This window comes from Aquarana catesbeiana, linkage group LG09 (assembly GCF_042186555.1).
Source record: "Aquarana catesbeiana isolate 2022-GZ linkage group LG09, ASM4218655v1, whole genome shotgun sequence".
Taxonomy (NCBI): domain Eukaryota; kingdom Metazoa; phylum Chordata; class Amphibia; order Anura; family Ranidae; genus Aquarana; species Aquarana catesbeiana.
In genome coordinates this window covers 79,421,557-79,444,472 of record NC_133332.1, presented here as the reverse complement: position 1 = coordinate 79,444,472, position 22,916 = coordinate 79,421,557, and the positions used below count along the sequence as shown (strand labels likewise).

General features: G+C 40.9%; 1 protein-coding gene across 2 annotated transcripts; it reads left to right on the top strand.

The window, feature by feature from the left end:
- LOC141107839 (uncharacterized) lies at positions 1–18,173 on the top strand. Of its 2 annotated transcripts, XM_073598863.1 has the most exons (3): positions 1–180; positions 4,743–4,766; positions 11,325–18,173. In XM_073598863.1, the coding sequence occupies exon 3, from the start codon at positions 11,547–11,549 to the stop codon at positions 12,291–12,293; it is 747 nt and encodes a 248-aa protein (XP_073454964.1). In that variant the 5' UTR covers positions 1–180; positions 4,743–4,766; positions 11,325–11,546; the 3' UTR covers positions 12,294–18,173. The 2 variants fall into 2 exon arrangements, with proteins under 2 accessions (XP_073454964.1, XP_073454963.1); XM_073598862.1 differs by lacking the exon at positions 4,743–4,766.
- The last annotated feature ends 4,743 nt before the right edge of the window (positions 18,174–22,916 follow it).

The window sequence follows — 22,916 nt, the reverse complement described above, 5'->3', positions numbered from 1 at the left end:
ATCACTGCGCGACTATCTAACGACTGTACTAACAGCGTCTCCTGTATTTTCTCCACACCAATCAGATTACAGACTTATTTCCAACTGTTGAATCGCGGTAGGAGTGTTGTATGATGATCTGATCCTGAGTTTTTTTTCTCGTGGTGTCTCTGCCCTTTCCCCAGAACCTGCACATAAGAGGTAAGAGCAGGCACTGCCATCCCTGGAGACTCAGGTACAGATCAATGAATGACATCATGTAATAAAAAGAACATGCAGATTTCTATTATTATTATTATTATGGTAAATGTAATCCCCCAAAAATCGAGGTTTATGGGAAGTACTAAACTGCATATTGGGAATGATTGGATTATTGGGTGCAATACTGAGAACTGTCACTAGATGTCAGTGTACTTCATACACATATATATGGCACTGACTATTGTTTCTGAAATTCTGTTATTCTTTCCTGCAGTGCTTGATACAATGTTGCAAGAAGCAGTTGCTAATGTTTAACTCTTCACTTGCTGATATATATGCAGCTGTACAACAGGATCATAGTAAATTATACAGAGCTAATGTAAAAATTACATTTGACTTGTTTTTGATGGAAATATGGGTAGAATTATTATTTTTTCCATGGGAATTATGGGTGGAATATCATGTGAACACCAAACAATTAAGAACGAGCCGAACACCCCTCGGTTTGCACCAGAACATACGGAATAGGCACAAAATTCGGCAGAACACCGTTAAAGTCTATGGGACACGAACATGAAAAATCAAAAGTGCTCATTTTAAAGGCTTATATGCAAGTTATTGTCATAAAAAGTGCTCTGGGACCTGAGTCCTGCCCCAGGGGACATGGATCAATGCAAAACAATTTTTTAAAAACGGCCGGTTTTTCAGGAGCAGTGATTTTTTTTTTTTTTTAAACGCTTAAAGTGAAACAATAAAAATGAAATATTCCTTTAAATATTTACATGGGGGGTGTCTATAGTATGCCTGTAAAGTGGCACATTTTTACTGTGTTTAGAACAGTACAGCAGCAAAATGACATTTCTAAAGGAAAAATTGTCATTTAAAACTGATCGGGGCTGTAATGAATTGTCAGGTCTCGGCAATATAGATAAAACTCATTGAAAAAAAGGGCATGGGTTCCCCCCCCCAGTCCATTACCAGATCCTTTGGGTCTAGTATGAATAATAAGGGGAACCTCCAACCAAAAAAAAAAAAATTACGTGGGGGTCTCCCCAAAATCCATATCAGGCTCTTCAGGTCTGATATGGATTTTAAGGGGAACCCTGCACCAAAATAATCCCCATGAAAAATAATAATTCTACCCATATTTCCATCAAAAACAGGTCAAATGTAATTTTTACATTAGCTCTGTATAATTTACTATGATCCTGTTGTACAGCTGAATATATATCAGCAAGTGAACAGTTAAACATTAGCAACTGCTTCTTGCAACATTGTATCAAGCACTGCAGAAAAGAATAATTTCAGAAACAACAGAGTTATTATCATATATATGTGTATAAAGTACACCGACATCTGGTGAGAGTTCTGAGTGTTGCAGCCAATAATCCAATCATCCCATCATCCCAATATAAAGTTTTATACAAGCTGTAAAATGGACAGGGACTGCTATATATATATATATATATATATATATAAGTGTTGCCAGCACTAGGGTATGATAAAGTTATAGAGTCTGTATTTATTTAAATTTAAAAAATGTGCATAGTTGTTTGAATTCACACACAGTGTCCATAGACATTCTGTAGCAATGGGGCAAAAGCGAATGTTCTGAGGCTGTAGTCTCTGTTGATCGAATATGTGAATGGGGGAAAATACTGCATTATGACCACTAGATGGAGCTGAGAAGCATGATCATTTCTTATGATGGTCAGCGCCATCTAGTGACCATAATTCAGCATTTTCTCTATTGACGCATTTTGATCTGCAATCAGACATTCAAATTTGCACCATTAGCATAGAACAGACATACATGTCGTTTTGATGGATTAACAGCTAAGCAAGTTTTTTTAAAATGCATGCCCACAGTGATACTGTTGTATAGCATTGAACCATGGCTTACTATTAGGTGTAAAACTGATTGCAAAAATCCCACAGTAGTAAGCAAGCTGTCATGAATGAAAGTCATTCATGACAATTAAAACAATTGGTGTTACAGTGATCATCACTACAACAAGCAATCACAGTGTTAAAAAAAAAAAAAAAAAAAAAAGTCCAAATCACCTTCCTAGAGTAGTGCAGTGTCACTATGGTGACAGTACGTATTAGAGGTCGACCGATACATCAGCCGATATTTGGTGTTTTTACTTAATCGGCATCGGCTGATTGTGCTGATAAAAAAGGCCGATTATAACTTCAGCGCGACTTGCAAATGACTTCTGTAATAGAAGTCAATGCAAGTTGCCTGTAATCTTCTGTGAAGCGACTTCTCTCCTCTCTGGGCAGCCTGCCAAATCTGATAAAAAGAACCTGAAGAGATACAATGTTTACACTTATGAATGAGCTGAACTCTGTGTGTAGAAGTTCAACCATTTCTGACATTGGTTGCTTACAAGTAAAAATCCTGTATTTTCTGCTAGAAAATCACTTAGAACCCCCAAACATTATATATATATATATATATATATATATATATATATATATATATATATATATATATATATATATATATATACATACATACATACATACATATATATATATATACATACATACATACATACATACATACATACATACATATATATATATATATATATATATATATATATATATATATATATATATATATATATATATATATATATATATATCGTATATACTCGAGTATAAGTCGTTCCGAGTATAAGTCGAGGCCCTAATTTTACCACAAAAAAATGGGAAAAACTTATTGACCCGGGTATAAGACGAGGGTGAGAAATGCACAGCTACTGTAAGTGGAAAAGAGGGTCAACAATGCCCATTTGCAGCCTCACTGTGCCCATTTGCAGCCTCACTGTGCCCATTTGCAGCCATAGGTCCGCCGAACTTCAAACTCGGTAGTTAAGGGTTCCTAAATGCCCCCTAGCTGCAGCCAAAATTTGGGGTCTCTGAACCCAAAGGGTCCCGAAATGACATTGCTGCAGATGAACACAGTTGACCGAATTTGGGGCCCCGTATCTCTGGGCCACTTAGTGCTAAGAACCCCAAATTTGGTGTGCAAACCCAGTGGAACTAGCACCATAAAATTTCCAAAGCTTGGGTTTCTAGCACTAAGTGGCCCCGAGATACAGGGCCCCAAATATCAGTTCAGAAAATGTCAAGCACTTTTCTGCAGCAGAGAATGACATTTTCCGAACCAGCTTTGGGGCCCCGTATCTCAGGGCCACTTGGTGCTAGGAACCCCAGCTTTGGATATGTTATGGTACCAGTTCCACTGGGTTTGCATACCAAATTTGGGGTTCCTAGCACCAAGTGGCCCTGAGATAAGGGGCCCCAAAGTCGGTTCGGAAAATGAAATTTTTTGCTGCAGAAAAGTGCTTGACTCGAGTATCGAGGGGGGCACTTTCAGCACAAAAAAATGTGCTGAAAAACTCGACTTATACTCGAGTATATACGGTATGTAATTTTTAGCAGAGACCCTAGGGAATAAAATAGCAGTTGTTGCAATATTTTATGTCACACGGTATTTGCGCAGCTGTCTTTCAAACGCAATTTAAAAAAAAAAATACACTAATAAATTAAAAAAAAAGCCCATTTTTTTTCGTCCAAAAGTTTTGATTACCTGTTTTTGTGTATTTAATATTTAAGATATAGTTTTTTTTTTATCTAAATTCTGCATACAATGAACTGATTGGAGGTTTGTTTTGTTTAATAAATGTTTACATGTAAAAAATTTTCTGTATCACTTAAGGTTGCTTACACACTGGAGCGGGCATGCGTTGACGGTAAAACACTGCTAGTTTTAGCGGCGCTTTACCGTCCATCTTAGCGGCACTTATAACCCAGCTAGCAGCCGAGGAAGGGTTTAAATGCGCCCCTGAAGCACTGCTGCCGAAACACTTTGCAGGCGCTTCGGCAGCGGTGCGCATTCATTTCAATGGGCAGGAGTGGTGGTATACACTGCTCCAAAGATGCTGCTTCCAGGACTTTTTTTAACATCCTGCGAGCACATCGCCTCAGTGTGAAAGCACTCGGGATATCACACTGAGACTGCAGGGGAGCCGTTTTACAGGCACTTTACAGGCGCTATTTTTAGCCCAAAAGTGCCTGAAAAACGCCCCATTGTAAAAGGGGTCTAACTGTTAGATTTTATGAGATGAAGGGAAAAAAAAAAATCGCCCTAATATATTGGCCCAAAAAAATCGGCATCACATATCAGCCATCGGCCACCGAGATTTCTAAATATCGGCATCGGCCAGAGAAAAACCCATATCGGTCGACCTCTAGTACATATAATTACCCACTTCAGTACAGGGCACTTTCCCTCCTTCCTGCCCAGGACAATTTTCAGCTTTCAGTGCTGTCACACTTTGACAATTGCGCGGTCATGCAACACTGTACTCGTAATGACATTTCTATCATTTTCTTCCAACAAATAGAGCTTTCTTTTGGTGGTATTCGATCACCACTGTTTGTTTTTTTTTTTGCTAAACAAATTTAAAAAGACTGAAATTTTTGAAAAAATAACATGTTTTTCTTTGTTTCTATTATAAAAAAAGTTTTTTCTCCCTTACTGACAGGCACTGATGAAGCTGCACTGACAGGTAACTGAGGAGGTGGCACTAATATGTAGAATTTATGGGCACTGATATACAGTACTGCCTGGGCACTGATAGGCAGCACTGATGGGCACTAATAGATGGCACTGATGGGCAGCACTCATAAGGCGATACTGACAGTCATCACTGATGGGCACTGATTGGCATCTGTGAAGGGCACTGACAGGCGTTACTGATGGGCACTGATTGGTACTTTAAGCACTGACTGGCATTTTGATGGGCACTGATTGACAGCTGTGGTGGGCACCTCTGATGGGGCTAATTATCAGCGCAGATGCCCACTCTGACAGGAGAGCCGCTGATCAGCTCTCCCTGTCAGCGCGAACTGAGGAAAGCTGATTACCGGTACTTCCTGGTTACCGCTGTAATCAGCTGTGATTAGTCACAGCAGATCACATGGTAAAGAGCCTATGTCATAGGCTCTTTACCACGATTGGAGATGCAGTGCGCCAGAGTGACACACAGCACCACCGATCGCCGCTCTGCGCGCTTCCGAGGCTTATCCTGCTGGACATTATATGACATCCAGTCAGGATAATGGAGCCACATTGCGGACGAGAAGTGGTTAATACAGTAGTACCTTGGATTACGAGTATAATTTGTTCCAGAAGAATGCTTGTAATCCAAAGCACTCGTATATCAAAGCGAGTTTCCCATAGGAATCAATGGAAACTCAGATAATTCATTCAAGTGTCATTGTTAGTGTAACACTCCATTCCCGAGTGTCTCCAAGTGTCATTGGCGCCCCCGTACCTCTGGCCACATGTGGTACTACACACCCCAGAGGCTTGAATCCTGCTCGTCTTGCAAGACAACGACCGGAGTGAGGAGGCAATGTATCGCCTCCTAACCAACTGATTTAACCCCTTGGACCCCATATAAGCATCCCCATTCATTTGAATGAGTCACGATCGGCGGGCATACAGGTGGTATAATTGCTGCCACAGCTGCGAAGCTAAGCATTGCAGCCATGGTAGGTGTACACCCCCAGCCTCTGCAGCTAAAGGGGGTAGCGGTTGAGGGGTGGTAAAACCATGGGTTAACCACAAGGTTTTACCATCCCAAAACCGCACATGTGAACAAGCCCTAATATTGCAGCCAGTCACAGTTCTCTGTTCACCACCACACCAGCCCCAGTGTAGCTAGAATCAGCGTTCCTGATTTGCTTGTATATTGACCACATTTCTGTATGTTGCCTGAACCAATCATTTGCCCATATGCTTACCATGTCTTTTCCTGCACCTGAACTGACCCATCTACGCATCCCACTGAATACGTTCCTGCAAGACACCAGTGTCAGCCATCCCCTGTGGACAACTACACTCCTGGAACCAAAGGAACTCTTTTCTTCTTCCTTTTTTTGGCCTCCTTTACTTCTGTCCAGTGAACATGGCATTCCTACGTACCAGTAGGCTAGACTTGGCTTTTAGGAACTGGGACTGCTATAGGTGATGTTACAATAAGCTACATTCTCTGACAACTATATAGAGGCAACCATTACAGTACGTTGGTTTTAATACAATTAGTTTATTTGTGTGATACACAAGATATAATGTCCGATAATATACTCAGTTCAGACAGAGAAAAGGTCTCACACGTGCAGTGGAGTAGCAGAATGTGTTTTGGGTTGTAATTTTAAGTATGTCCATGCTGTAAGAGATGTATCTCTTTTTGTGTAAAAAAAAAAACTTGTGGCAATAAAAAATGGAATCTTCGAAAGACTCCACGTGCCCATTTTATGGGTGATTCCACTGTTATGGTGCACCAGGGCCTCCAAAGATGTGATGGGTAGTCAGGAAATTAGGTGGATAAATTGAGGCCCTTAGAAAGCCTGAAGTTGCTCTTTGGATTTAGGGCCCCTCTGTGTGACTAGTCTGTGAGAAAGTCTCACATCTGTTATTGCCTTGTGGCAAAAATTACATTTTTAAAAGACTCATTATATCTCTTAGAAAATACCTTGAAGTGTTTGCTTTCGAAAGTGGAGTCTTTTTGTTGATGTTTCTACTGTCCTGGTGCTCCGGGGCCTCCAAAAATGTGATAGGTAGTCAGGAAATTAGATGTATAATTTACATGTAATTTATGCTGCCTGAAAGCCCAAAGGTGCTTCTTGGATTTTTGGGCCCCTCTATGTGGCTAGCCTTTGAAAATGTCACACACATGTGGTATCTCCAAACTCGAAAGGCGTAGCAGAATGTGCAATGTGTAATTATAATTATGTCTATGCTGTGTGTGAGACATAACTTGTTAAAATGACAACTTTGTGGGAATTTTTTTTTTAACCTAATTTCTTCATGTTCTAAAAAATTGTAGAAAAAAAAAATACAACTTCAAAAAAACTTACCATGCCTCTTACTAAATACCTTGGACTGTCTGCTTTACAAAAAGGGGTCATTTGGGGGGTATTTGTACTGTCCTATATTTCTAGGGACTCAAGAAATGAGATGGGCAGTCAGTACATCAGAATTGTTCAATTTTCAAATACACTGCTCAAAAAAATGAAAGAAACACTTTGAAAACACATCAGATCTCAATGGGGAAAATATCATGCTGGATATATGAACTGGGTAATGTGTTCGGAATGGAAGGATGCCACCTTGTTTGATGGAAATGAAAATGATCAATCTACAGAGGGCTGAATTCAAAGACACCCCAAAAATCAAAGTAAAAAAATGAGGCAGTAGGCTAATTCATTTTGCTGAAAATTCATTGCAGCAACTAAAAATGGTGCTTGGTAGTTTGTATGGCCCCCATGTGCTTGTATGCATGCCTGACAAGATCGGGGCATGCTCCTAATGAGACGACGGATGGTGTCCTGGGGTATTTCCTCCCAGATCTGGACCAGGGCATCACTGAGCTCCTGAACAGACTGATGTGCAACCTAGCGGCGTCGGATGGACCGAAACATGTCCCAGAGGTGTTCTATTGGATTTAAGTCAGGCGAGCGTGGGGGCCATTCAATGGTATCAATTCCTTCATCCTCCATGAACTGGCTGCATACTTTCGCCACTTAAGACCGGGTATTGTCATGCACCAGGAAGAATCCAGGACCCACTGCACCAGCATAGGGTCTGATAATGGATTCAAGGATTTCATCCCAATACCTAATGGCAGTCAATGCAACTGTCATCTCTGTCCTGCAGCGACTCCTCCCCTGACCCACTGTTGACTCACTGACAGTCCCATTCACTATAACAGGACTGTTGGGTATACGGCAGGGACACAACAAGGTGAGGAACGTGGCGGCAGCAGGTGAGTGGATGCCCGCTAACAGGCGCTGCCATGATGGATCTGAAATGACAGGTGCGCTTTAAATGTAAGGATTTATTCTTGCTGGTAGTAAGAATCTTTAATAATTGCAAACAAAATGAAGGTTTCCTATTTAGAATAATAAGCTGTCAGGTTAGTAAAACAGCGATATCAGAACCGATTCAATCATACAGTTTGTAGTGTGCGTAGATTTGCAAATCAATGGGATAAAGGAATATTCCTGAACTTTGTTTTATCTCATAGCTACTATGAAATTGTGGGAATGCATCAATGCAGTGCATGTTATCTCAGCTTGCAGAGATTGGGTTCACAGAATGAGTTTACCAAAAATGTAAATATTGCAGAATATACAGCCTCATGTTACATATATAACTAAGCTCCAATTCATGCTGAATAAACCAAATTATTAATGTATCTTAAATGAAAAACTATCTTTATTAATTATTTTTACTCCAAAAGCATTATATTAAAATATATCCAATTTAAACTAAAAAAATCAGATTTTTTTTTTTATTTTATTTTTTTTTTAAATCATTGATTTTTATCCACCCTGCTTTCACGTCTGTCACGTGCTCAGGGTGAACCTGCTCTCATCTGTGAAAAGTACAGGGTGCCAGTGGCGGACCTGCCAATTCTGGTGTTCCTGACGATTCTGGTGTTCAATGGCAAATGCCAATCGAGCTCCACGGTGCTGGGCAGTGAGCACAGGGCCCACTAGAGGACGTCGGGCCCTCAGGCCACCCTCATGAAGTCTGTTTCTAAATGTTTAGTCAGAGACATTCACACCAGTGGCCTGCTGGAGGTCATTTTGTAGGGCTCTAGCAGTGCTCATCATGTTCTTCCTTGCACAAAGGAGCAGATACCAGTTCTGCTGATGGGTTAAGGATCTTCTACGGCCCTGTCCAGCTCTCCTAGAGTAACTGTCTGTCTCCTGGAATCTCCTCCATCTTGAGACTGTGCTGAGAGACACAGCAAATCTTCTGGCAATCTCATGTATTGATGTGCCATCCTGGAGGAGTTGGACTGCCTGTGCAACCTCTATAGGGTCCAGGTATCGCCTCATGCTACCAGTAGTGACACTGACCCAAGCCAAATGCAAAACTAGTGAAAAACAGTCAGAAATATGAATAGGGGAAAAAAATGTCAGTGGCCTCCACCTGTAAAACCATTCCTGTTTTGGAGGTCATCTCATTGTTGCCCATCTAGTGCACCTGTTGGTAATTTCATTACACCAAAGCAGCTTAAACTGATTAACCGTTTGCCGACCGGCTCACGCCGATATAAGTCGGCAGAAGGACACGTACAGGCATATTAACGTACCTGTACATTGCCCTTTAAGAGACGGTTTGCACGCGGGCCGTGAGTGTGATCGCGGGTCCCGCGGACTCTGTGTCTGCAAGGATACCCGCAATCGTCTCACGGAGAGGAAGAACGGGGAAATGCTGATGTAAACAAGCATTTCCCCGTTCTGCCTAATGACACTGACACTGATCACAGCTTCCTGTAATCGGGAGCGGTGATCAGTGTCGTGTCACACATAGCCCCCCCCCAGTTAGAATCACTCCCTAGGACACACTTAACCCCTACAGCGCCACCTAGTGGTTAACCCCTTCACTGCCAGTCACATTTACACTGTAATCAATGCATTTTTAATCACACTGATCACTGTATAAATGTGAATGGTCCCAAAATAGCGCCAAAAGTGTCCGATCTGTCCTCCATAATGTCGCAGTTATGATAAAAATCGCTGATCACCGCCATTACTAGTAAAAAAAAATTATTAAAAAAAACGCCATAAAACTATACCTTATTTTGTAGACGCTATAACTTTTGTGCAAACCAATCAATACACACTTATTGTGTTTTTTTCTTTCTTTTTTTTTTTTTTTTTTACCAAAAAATATGTAGAAGAATGCTCATCGGCCTAAACTGAGGAAAAAAAATGTTTTTTTATATATTTTTTGGGGATATTTATTATAGCAAAAAGTAAAAAATAATGCTTTTTTTCAAAATTATCGCTATTTTTTTGTTTATAGCGCAAAAAATAAAAACCGCAGAGGTGATCAGATACCACCAAAAGAAAGTTCTATTTGTGGGGAAAAAAAGGACGTCAATTTTGTTTGGGAGCCACTTCGCACGACCACGCAATTGTCAGTTAAATCGACGCAGTGCCAAATCGCAAAAAGTACTCTGGTCTTTTGCCAGCCAAATGGTTCGAGGCTTAAGTGGTTAACAACCCCCCTGCTACTTAACTGACCAGATCAATATCCCAGGAGTTTAATTGACTTGATGCTATACTCTGATTAAAAAGTGTACCTTTTCATTTTTTGAGCAGTGTATATGTAGCATAGCTTGTAGACTCTATAACTTTTACACAGACTAATAATATACACTGATTTGGGTTATTTTTACCATAGAATTGTAGCGGTATGAATTTTCACCTAAATTTAGTTTTATAAAAATTACCTATTTGCAAAATTTGCAACAGAAACTAATACAATGCATATTTTGTTTTCTTTTTCAAAAATGTTGGCCTTTTTATTTAGCAAAAAATAAAAACCCAATGGTGATTAAATACCACCAAAAGGAAGCTCTATCTGTCACAAAAAATGATAAGGTAATTTGCGTTCAGTGTTGCATGACTGAGTAATTGTCATTCAAAGTGTAACAGCGCTGAAAACTTAATGGCCTGGACAGAAAGGGAGCAAAAGTGTCCGGTATTGAGGTGGTTAAAGTAGTTGTATACTTCATAAATAAAAAAATGAATAGAGCATAACCCTCTAAAGTGTGTACTAGCCTCAGTCAAAGCACCAAGTATGATTTTTATCTGCTATCTTTCTTCTACATTTGCATTATTCACTCCAGACATTCTATGTCGACACCACAGAATCTTGGGAGACAGCCTCACCCTCCCCACCCCCAGCACACAGTAGGTGATTGACAGTCTCATCTGTGCATGTTTCCATATGATCTGTTTAGAGGCGGTGGCATTTCCCTCCACTCAGGTCTCAGGTTACACTCACCTCTCCGCTCTGTTCTCTGTAGTATGTGACATCAGATCCCAGCCCCCTGCCTGCTAGAGCTCAGAGATGCTGTGTACGCTGTATTTGTTTTAAGCTAAAGTAGAGTTATTCTTCAAAAAGATCTCCTATCTCTCATCCCCATCACTGGGAGACATTCTAACCCCTTTTCCACTATGTCCAAAGCCAAAAGAAAAAAATACAGGTGAATTTCTAACAATCATTCCTAAAGATATTCTCAATTTTGTTTTTGCAGATAATGAACATAAAATCTTAAGAAATAAATATTCGGTGGAAGTACCTGAGGTAAAATGCTTGTGACTGTAAACCACAAGGCAACGTTGATGTTCTACATTTCGATAATTAAGTGCCACCATCTCCTTGTCCTATCAAGCAGGGACAACAAAGACGTTCCTTAGAAGTGTTTTACATTTATATAACGGGTGAACAAAAAATTTGGAAGATCAATAAAAATAATATGGAGTCATACACAAGTATAAGTTCTGATCCTGAGAATTCAGAAAAAAATTTAAAGAGACTGAAAAAAAAGTCTTGGAGAAAGTCAGGCAGAAGCTCTGACTTCAAGCCCTCGAAGAGTTGTAGCAGCGAAGAGCACTTGAGTAAAGCCAAGGAGCCGACTGAAGGCAAGAAGGAGAAGCAACAGTTTACATGTCCACTGTGCAAGAAGACCTTCAAACAGGCTGGCCATTACAGAAGACATGAAGCCCTCCACTCCGGAAAGAGACTCTACAAATGTACCGAGTGCGAAAAAAGCCTCCGGGACAAGGTGGAACTGGACCGCCACATGAGGACTCATACAGGAGAAAGGCCTTTTAAATGTTCCGAGTGCGGGAAAAAGTTCATCAACAAGGCCCACCTTACTGTCCATGAGAGATTCCACACAGGAGTGAAGCCCTTCCCCTGTGCCGAGTGCGGGAAACAATTTGTCAACAAGACCCAACTTACTGTCCATCGGAGAACCCACGCTGGGTTGAAGCCGCATAAGTGCCCTGAGTGTCCGAAAAGTTTCTGCCGGAAGAATCATCTCAATAGGCACTTAAGAATCCACACGGGAGAAAAACCCTTCAAGTGTGAGAAGTGCAAGAAGAGGTTCAGCAGGAAGTTTACTCTGGATGTCCACTACAGAGCTCACAGCCAAAACAAGATTCCAATTGTGGAATCCGATGAATCTTCTGGTATAACAGATGACTCGGATGATTGGTGAAGTTGAAAGACTGTTCCAAGGATCATGTGATGCTTTAAATGGTATCGCAACAGTAGGGGTAGTGGGGTATTGACACACCTTTTTAATTTTAAATAGAGCGGAAGTGTCAGATCTGTGGGGCTTCAAATTGCAGAATAAGCCAACAGCCAAAGTCCAAATAGGAGAATTCTATACTAGAAGATACAGCAACGTTTCAGGACAGACATTTTGATAAGTGTTGGTGTGACTCCGAAACGTTTATGTATCTCCTGATATGGGGCTTTACCAAAATCTCCCTCTTTGGACGTTAGTGCTGCCTTTCTCTGTGGTTTCATGTATTCACTGTACCACTGTAGAGCCTTGCACGTTTATTTTTGGCTCAGAAGTTTACAGTATGGTATGATATATCTTGGGTTTCTGTTGCTGTGTCTCTGCTGGGAAGGGACACCCTCTCTAGATTCCCTTGATTGTCACCAAGACAAAAAAGTGATGGATAATCAAAACCTTTAGAGTGAACAGCAATAGAGGGGAAATCTTCCACCACGAAGACAAAATGTGACGTATATACCAAAACTTGTCACACAAATGGGAATAGAGGGAAAATCTTCCACTAGGTACACCTGTTCTGGTGACAGCTGCTTAACAGTTGACTTTGGAGAGATGTCCTCATTCGATCCTGTTGTGGTTCCAGGACAGGACAGTAAAAGGAAGTCTCCCCCCCCCCCCCGCCCCCCATGGGACACACAAAAAAAGGCTAAAAGCAGTTACTTTCAGGTGCACTACTTTTGCATTTTATTCTAGGCTGTGCTTCTCTGATAATTTGTGGAGTTTTTTTCTGTTCATTTGTGGAATTTTCCTCAAAAGCAATGGAAAGCTAGCTATTAGGATAATGAGAGGCAAGGAATTGAGTGAAAATCATGTGTTTTTAGGTGCTACCATGGCAGCCTGTAGAAACCAAAGACATGTTTAATTGCCCCAGAGAAGCTCATGTACTTTTTCAAGTTTTTAAGTGGCAATCTGCTTTAAGCACGACAACACTTAAAGTAAAACTATAGGCAAAACTTTTTTTTTTTTTCATTTTGGATAGTGCAAGGGAGGGTTATAACACCTGTGAGATTTTTTTTTCCACCCTCTGTGTCCCATTGCAGAGATTTCACTTCACTTCCTGTCCCATAGCTAAACGGGAAGTGAGAGGAAATCCCTGCAAGTTGAGGGAATCTCTTGGGGACCCCCAGGTCACCAGAACTAGTGTCCCCATTGGAAGATTTCCCCTCTATTACTTTTCTGTAGACACCCCAAAGATTGTGATTTTCTTTTACTTTAATGATAATGGTAAACGGGACAAATGGAGATGGGGAATCTCCCTAAAAGAGACACAGACAGCATTGAAAGTGAAAGTAAAAGAAAATCACAAATTTCGGGTTGTCCCCAGAAAAGAAATAGAGGGAAAATCTTCCAATGGGGACACTAGTGTTGGTGACCTGGGGGTCCCCAAGAGATTCCCTTAGTTTGCAGGGATTTCTTTTAACTTCCTGTTTTGGCTATGGGACAGGAAGTGAAGGGAAATCTCCCCAATGGGACACAGATGGCAGAAATAAACCTTACAGGGGTTATAACCCTCCCTTACTATTGAAAATGGGAAAAAAAAAAGTTTTGTCTATAGTTCTACTTTTAAAGCACTTTCAGAAAAGCTCTTCAAATCACTGAGGTGTGAACCAGGGCCTTAGCCTTTCGGTTTGAGATGTTTCTGGGAACATGCAACTTTCATTGACAGGTGCATATGATCTGCAGGCGCTCTCTTTCTAAGCTGCTTCAAATTACTTTTGAATGGCCATCGACCTGCATGGGTAGAGTAGCGGTTTTGATGCAAACAAATGCCTGTTTACACGGGCCCATAACCATTCTCTGCTCTTTCCAAAATGATAAAAACAAAAAAAAAGGTTTCAATCTTCAGATTTTCCTTTTTGCGTGATCCTAATATGTTGACCATATCGGAATAATTTTATTCTACAAAGTGAAAACAAAGTATGCTTGTTCCTGTTGGGCACATTTTTCTGATTGTCAGGATTTGCTAGTAAATGATCAAACTAAAGTCAGTGACCATATTTAGGGTCTTATACAGGGAGGTTCTGAGCACTTCTTTTGCATAAGTAATTTAGTTTAGAAGAAGTTGTCATTATTGACTTGTTTTGAAGCTCTATGGGAAAGTTCTCTAACACTCCAGCGCTCAAACTGTTATACATCCAATGGTGCCACAACCCATAATGCTTCCTCTGATACAGACTGGGAAATCTCCAAAAGAACTGAAAAAGGCACAGGAGAGGGCAAACGTCTAAAGCAGGGGTCTCCAAATTGCGGCCCAAGGGCCAGATGATGCCCTTTGCGGGCCTTTATCCGACCCTTGGGGCACTATTCCTCCAAATGATATGAGGCTCCAGCAATGGGGCACTATGTCTTCCACTGATACCAATGATGGGATACTTTTCCTCCTACTAATACGAATGATGGGGCACTTCTCCTAATACTGACTACAAACCCTGAGGCCATATTTATTCTCACTGATGCGGGGCTCGGGATATTTTCTACCCTCACTGGCCACAATCCGGCCCTCCTAAAGTCTGAAGGACAGTAGACTGGCCCTTTGTTTAAAACATTTGGAGGCCCCTGGTCTAGAGCTTTACCAACATCAACATTTATTAAATCCAAAAGATAAAATCATACTCACAAGTATAGAAAGGAACAGGCATATTAAACACAACTCCATCTGTGGGCAGTGTCATCTGACCATGTATGCCAAAGGTGGAAGGCTAACGTGTTTCGGGGAAAGTGCTCCCTTCTTCAGAGCTCTGAAGAATTTGTGTTTAATACGCCTGTTCCTTTCTTTGCTTGTATGATTTTATCTTTTGGATTTAATAAACATTGGTGTTGGTAATGCACAGGGCGTTTTGCGCCCTCCTGTGTGTTTTTACAGTGAAAACTCCATGGCTATAAACCTGGTAAATTAAAGTGGACCTACATTTAAAAAAAAAAAAATAAGGTTTGCCATGTTTTAGGGCACATCTGGAAATGTTGAAAAGGTGTGATCTTTATTGCATACTTGCGTTGGTCCAGATTGGACCAATGCAAGTTTTAATATTTTATTCCTGAGGGGCCACTGGGGAAGTACCAATCACTGTAGTAGTCTGCGCTACTACGGTGATATTTACAGTCTTCTGGGTCCTGTGCCGAGCAGCTTCCTTTTTGCACACTGACAACAGGGGGTGCTCACCCAGCACTGCACTCCATTCATAGAACGCTTTTAATTTTGTCATGAATACAAGCCCTTCTCTGCTTGGATGAAGTAACGGTCCGATGTCACTACCCCTCCTTGCCAATTCTTCCAAACAGAGCATGCCTTGTATTCTTTGAAGAAATATAAGATGTCCTTTGAGTGATGGCAGTGCTGAGCTGGTGACCCTCTTTGGTCAGTGTGCACCTAGAAGATCACGGCTATCACTGTAGTAGTGCCAGTATGAACTATGCATACTTACTTTGATCCAAGCTGGACCAATGTGAGTATGCAACATAGATCATACCTGGAGTTCAACTAACTGGTAATTGCACGGTCATGCAACACTGTGCTCCTACAGACTCATAGCTGTAGATCTATAGAGTGAGATTGAGGACACTGCTTCCTCTGATTGTTAGTTCCAGGTGAAGTTGGAGTGAGATCTGGTGATGTCATTACTGTGCTGCCCACTGTTCTATTTGCTGGAGGCTTTGACTTAATCACTTGCCAACCAGCAGCTGTCATTATACTGCGGCAGGTCGACACGATTCCGCGAACCGTCGTAGCTGTACGTCGGCTCCTTTAAGTGGGATAGCAGGCATGCGCGCGCTGGCGCATTGCGGGGGTGCCGATGCTCGTGGCCGTCGGTGGCGCGCGATCGCGGGCACGAGAGGCAGAACAGGGACGTGTGTGTGTGTGTGTGTGTGTAAACACACAAGTCCCTGTCCTGTGAGGAGAGGGGAGGCAGATCGTGAGTTCCTAATAGCTAGGAACCATGATCTGTCATCTATAGTCAGCCCCCTCCCTCTACAGTTAGAACACACAGGGAACACAGTTAACCCCTTGATCGCCCCCTAGTGTTAACCCCTTCCCTGCCAGTGACATTTACACAGTAATCAGTGCATTTTTATAGCATTGATCGCTGTATAATTGTCAATGGTTTCAAAAATGTGTCAAAGGTGTTCAATGTGTCCACCATAAAGTCACAGTCCCGATAAAAATCACAGATCGCCGCCATTACTAGTTAAAAAAAAAAAAAAACATAAAAATGACATAAATCTATCCCCTATTTTGTAGATGCTATAACTTTTGCGCAAACCTTATTGCGATTTTTATTACCAAAAATATGTAGAAGAATACATATCAGTCTAAACTGAGGAAAAAATTAGCTTTTTTAAAAAAACAATTGGGGATATTTATTATAGCAAAAAGTACAAAAGATTGTGTTTTTTTTTTTTTTTTTTCAAAATTGTGGCTCTTTTTTTTTTTCTGTTTAAAGTGCAACAAAATAAAAACCGCAGAGGTGATCAAATACCACCAAAAGAAAGCTCTATTTGTCGGGAAAAAAAGGTGTCAATTTTGTTTGGGTACAGTGTCGCTTGACCGCGCAATTGTCAGTTAAAGCGAAGCAGTGCCGAATTGCAAAAAATGGCCTGGTCATTAAGCAGCCAAATCTTCCGGGGCTGAAGTGGTTAAGGAAAACAAAGCCTTGCTTCTGCCAAGATGGCCACCTTCACATAGAGACGCAGTGCAGGACAAGGCACGGTAAATCACGATTTGGAAAAGACCACAGGCACTACTGATGATTAGTTCTTAGTCCTCCGCCTGTCTTTTTGGGCAGAGCTTCCAGACTTCAGTTCCTCTTTTTAAAATGACTTTGTCACCAGAAAACCTTCTCTTTTTTTTTTTTTTTAAAATCCACCCTGCAAAGGAAGAGTTATAATACTTACAAGTGCTGTGGGCAGGGAATCCAATGTTCTCTTGAAGGACTACACCTTGATTGTCCTACACACTTCTAGGTGTGTCGAATGTCCTCATGTGGTACCACCTGCTGGGTCCCTTTAGTGCAGGGGTCTCAAACTGGCGGCCCTCCAGCTGTTACAAAACTACAAGTCCCATCATGCCTCTGCCTGCGGGAATAATGTTTGTAACTGTCAGCCTTACAATGCCTCATGGGACTTGTAGTTTCGCAACAGCTGGAGGGCCACCAGTTTGAGACCCCTGCTTTAGTGTGTCCTGTAGTGACATGGAGTTGGGAAGAGGAACCACATCAGTCTATGTCTTTGGCCTTCGTAACTCTTCAGAAGAGCGAATATACGAGTTCTACCCACCAGATTGGTTCTTTTGCAGGGTGGACTTCTTAAAAAAATATTTTTCTGGTTCTAGAGTTGCTGGAACGTATTTGGAGCACAGCCACAACATTAAAGGTAAAACGCGTTGTTTTAAAATTATACGTTGTCTTAACACATATGTTTAACATGTTTTAAAGCTAATATTTTAGGGAGAAAAGAATGCTGCACTGGTTTTCATTTTTAAAAAGTTGGAAATTATCCCTTCTGTTTATTCCATTCCAAATATAGTTTAAATACTTGTATGTATGTACACTGAATAATGTAACGTTTTATTTTTTTTACTTAAAGCACAGGGGCTGGATGGAATTGGGGATGGCTGAAAATTTGATACATTATACTGGTTCAATTTTGCTAATAATTGGTCTCAAAAAAGTGACCTGTTTTAATAAAATTAGCACTGCAAAAAATACATCTGCACAGTGCTGAGATTGCCTGGTTTTCAGCAACCTCGAGAAGTCCCCATAGACTACTGATAAATAATAAATATTGTTTTTAAATCAACTTGTGGTACGCCATCTTTTTTCAATGTGAAAAATGCAAAAACAACATAAGCGGACAGGATGGAGAGGGAATCTTCAAGCCGGATCTTACCATTTTAAAAGGCCCAGTTCCCACTCTTTCACCTGCATTAGTGCAACGTGATGTCATTAATTCTGAATGGCATTCCAGCGCAAATTGCTAACATACATGCTCATTACCCAAAAATTGGGCTTGCAATTTTTTTTTTTTTTTTTGGTGCATCAATCAACCTCTTCCAAGAATTGAACTGCTGTAAAGTGATATCAAACTCTGCAGGTTTTTTTAACCACCTCAGCTTCGGAAAAGGTCCCCCCTTTTATGACCAGGCCATTTTTTGCGCTTTTGCTATTTTAACTGGTAATTGCACGGTCATGCAACACTGTACCAAAACAAAGTTTATCTCATTTTTTTTTTTTTCACACAGATATTTCTTTTGGTGGTATTTGATTACCACTGGGTTTTTATTTTGTGCAAAGGACCAACAATTAAAAAAATATATATTTTTTACTTTCTGCTACAAAATAGATCCAATTAAAAAAAAAATAGAATTTCTTCATTAATTTTGGCCAAAATGTATTCTGCTACATCTCATTGAAAAAAAAAAAATCCCAATAAGTGTATATTGATTGCATGACAGTTAGGCCCCTCTGCGGTGGCGCTTTGCGGTCCTTTCTCGGCTGCTAGCGGGAGGTAAAACCGCCCCACTAGCTGCCGCATACCGAAGGTAAAGCGCCGCTAACAATAGCGTCGCTTTACCGCCGCCCCCGCCCCAGTGTGAAAGGGGCCTAAGAGCGCTTACAAACTATAGAGTATACTGGATTTTTTTTTTTTTTTTGATACTACTAATGGTGGTGATCAGCAACTTATGATAGGACTGCGATAGTGCAGCAGGCAATCTGACACTAAGGCTGGCCATACATTATACAATGCTATTGTACAATTTTCCTTTAGATTTACCAAAACCATATAATAGGTCAAACCTAAACACTTTCAATTTGTATGGAATCAGGCAGGCCCTTGCACTACATAGTTGAGAGTAAATATAATACAGTGATCAGTTATAATATTATACAATGTCACTGTACTGACGCTGGCTGGGAAGGGGTTAACATCTAGGGTGATCAAGGGGTTAAATGTGTGGCTAACTATGTGCAATGTGTGTGAAGTGTGCTGCTTTTACTACTGGATCTCTCAGTTTCTCATCCCAACAGCGAGATCATTCTCTCTGTACAGAGCTCTGTGTTGAATGTCAACACAGAGCTCTGCGCTGTGATTGCACACAGCCGATCAGCAGGTCCTGGCCGGGAATCATTGGGCAGAACTTGCGGACAGGCTACCGCTGTGTACAATCACAATGGGTGCTGGCTTGGGGGGGGGCGTGCATGTGTACACCCTAAACACAGAAGTAGGCAGCGACATACAGGTACATTGTTTTGCCTACACCGGCCGCCCGTCCACAGTACATTGCGGGAGGTGGTTTAAAGAATTTTCAGCAACTGATTTAATCACTTAGTGTAAATGCAGCTTCTTTATCTTTTCATCCTTAAACAAAAATAAATTTTGCGCTAGGTGCATAAATAAATGACCCGAAAATGTGAAATTTTAAGGAACAAAAAAACCTGTGATAGGAGTCTTGCTGCTTAGCACTATAACCCCTATATAAGGGCAAGATAAATGTATATATATTGAACAGTGCAGCGCTGGACACACAAACAAGTAAACTGATGATCTACCCTGTTTCCCCTAAAATAAGACCTAGCGTGATTGTCAGTGATGGCTGCAATATAAGCCCTATCCTCCAAATAAGCCCTTCCCTGTTTCCCCGAAAATAAGCCCTACCCTGAAAATAAGACCTACAAGTAATTTAACTAGGGCTTATTTGGGGGGTAGGGCTTATATTGAAGCCATCACCGACAATCACGCTAGGTCTTATTTTAGGGGAAACAGGGTAAGTAATACTGATATAATCAATGTGTATAATGAAGTATTATTAAAGCAATAATGAAAATCCACCAATATATTACTATCAATCAATGCATATGTTAGTGCCAAAACTAAAGAATAATGAAAAAGTTCAAATGAAGTGACGAATTAAAAAAAATGTCAAAATGATTGTGTGGAAAATGTGAAATCCAAATGCGATACTCCACTCGATAGTGCTGCCCGTCACCAGGTGAATAAAAATGGAGGCTTACCAGAAAGCCTGCGACCGCCCTTACTCAGGGGGGTCAGTACAGGCTTAGTAGATCACCGTGGATGTGCCGACAAGATCACAGCTGATGGCCCTCTTTACACCTTCCTGGATGGCTCATAAATGGCAGCAGGGGACACTCAGGACAAACGTGGTCATAGGATGACTCCAGCAGTGGACACTGGAGGGTCTGTCAGGAAAATGTGTCTGTACATAGCCAAGTAGACACTTCACTCCGAAAAGAACAGGAATAAACGTCCGCTTGGTGACGTTTATTCTTGTTCTTTTCGGAGTGAATTTGTTTTTGTCTGATTGTTTTCTTTTTTTTTGTTCAGGTCATTCGTTATGATAGAAATTCATAAATTTGGAAATCCGGAAATTCAGAAATCCGAAAATCCAAAAATTCGAAAATCAGAAAATCCAAAGATAAGAAAATCCGAAATAATGAAAATCCAACATAATAACTAACTAATAATAACTAACTATTAAATGATAGGTATTGGAATTTCCTTTCAAATTTGGCTGTCAGTGAATAGTGAACGTAACGACTACGAATTTATCCAAAATTACCAATTATCTCAAATAACTAATGCCGCATCTAAACTAATGGAACGTAAAAAAATAATACATTTTAAAGTATTTATTATTGTTAATTTGTTACATTCCATTCATTTAGATGCGGCATTCGTTATTTTGGATAATTCGTAACTTCGGATAAATTTGTATTCATTACGTTCACTAACAGCCAAATTTGAAAGGAAATTCTAATATCTATTATTTAATAGTTATTATTAGTTAGTTATTTCAGATTTTTGGGTTTTCTAATTTTCAGATTTTCATTCTTTTGAATTTTTGGACTTCTGAATTTTCGATTTTCCGAATGTTTTTAAAATTTTCGAATTTCAGAAAAATTCGTTGGATGGGTTTTCGGAATTAGAATGTTACAGAATTAACATATTTGCCGAATTTTGACGAAAAACGAATTTGGAACTAAACGAATTGCACATGTCTACATGTAATGAAATCCTGTTAGCTATTAGATGCTTGGGGGGGGGGATTTTCCCAGCAGGATCTCCTAAAGTCTGTCTACTGTTGGAAAGCTGAACGTAGTTTACCCCGCTCTGTGTCATTATTTGAATAAACAGTCTTCTGTTTTCCACCCTACACTGATGTCTCGACAAGTGACTGGGTGGGCTAAGGGATCTTGGATCGTGGATCGTGTTGGTACGGGATAAAGGAAGTTTATACGGCAGACATACTCCTCTTGAGTACGGGGGACTGTCACAGGCGTTTAAAGCGTCGCCTATGGAGAGTCCACGGACGGACACAATTTTAAAGTGTGACATGTTGGGTATCTATTTACTCGGCGTAATGTCATCTTTCACATTATACAAAAAATTGGGCTAACTTTAGTGTTTTGGGGTTTTTTACTAATGAAAGTGCTTTTTTTTTTCTCCAAAAATTGTGTTTGAAAATCCGCTGCGCAAATACCGTGCGGCATAAAAAATTGCAACACCCACCATTTTATTCTATATTTATTTTATCTTTTCATGTGACAACACTGAAGAAATGACACTTTGCTACAATGTAAAGTAGTGAGTGTACAGCTTGTATAACAGTGTAAATTTACTGTCCCCTCAAAATAACTCAACACACAGTCATTAATGTCTAAACCGCTGGCAACAAAAGTGAGTACACCCCTAAGTGAAAATGTCCAAATTGGGCCCAAAGTGTCAATATTTTGTGTGGCCACCATTATTTTCCAGCACTGCCTTAACCCTCTTGGGCATGGAGTTCACCAGAGCTTCACAGGTTTCCACTGGAGTCCTCTTCCACTCCTCCATGATGACATCACAGAGCTGGTGGATGGTAGAGACCTTGCGCTCCTCCACCTTCTGTTTGAGGATGCCCCACAGATGATCAATAGGGTTTAGGTCTGGAGACATGCTTGGCCAGTCCATCACCTTTACCCTCCACTTCTTCAGCAAGGCAGTGGTCGTCTTGGAGGTGTGTTTGGGGTCGTTATCATGTTGGAATACTGTCCTGCGGCCCAGTCTCCAAAGGGATGAGATCATACTTTGCTTCAGTATGTCACAGTACATGTTGGCATTCATGGTTCCCTCAATGAACTGTAGCTCCCCAGTGCCGGCAGCACTCATGCAACCCCAGACCATGACACTCCCACCACCATGCTTGACTGTAGGCAAAACACACTTGTCTTTGTACTCCTCACCTGGTTGCCGCCACACACGTTTAACACCATCTGAACCAAAAAATGTTTATCGTGCTCTCATCAGACCACAAGACATGGTTCCAGTAATTCATTTTCTTAGTCTGCTTGTCTTAATCAAACTTTTGCAGGCTTTCTTGTGCATCATCTTTAGTAGAGGCTTCCTTCTGGGACGACAGCCATGCAGATCAATTTGATGCAGTGTGCGGCGTATGGTCTGAGCACTGACAGGCTGACCCCTCACCCCTTCAACCTATGCAGCAATGCTGGCAGCACTCATACGTCTATTTCCCAAAGACAACCT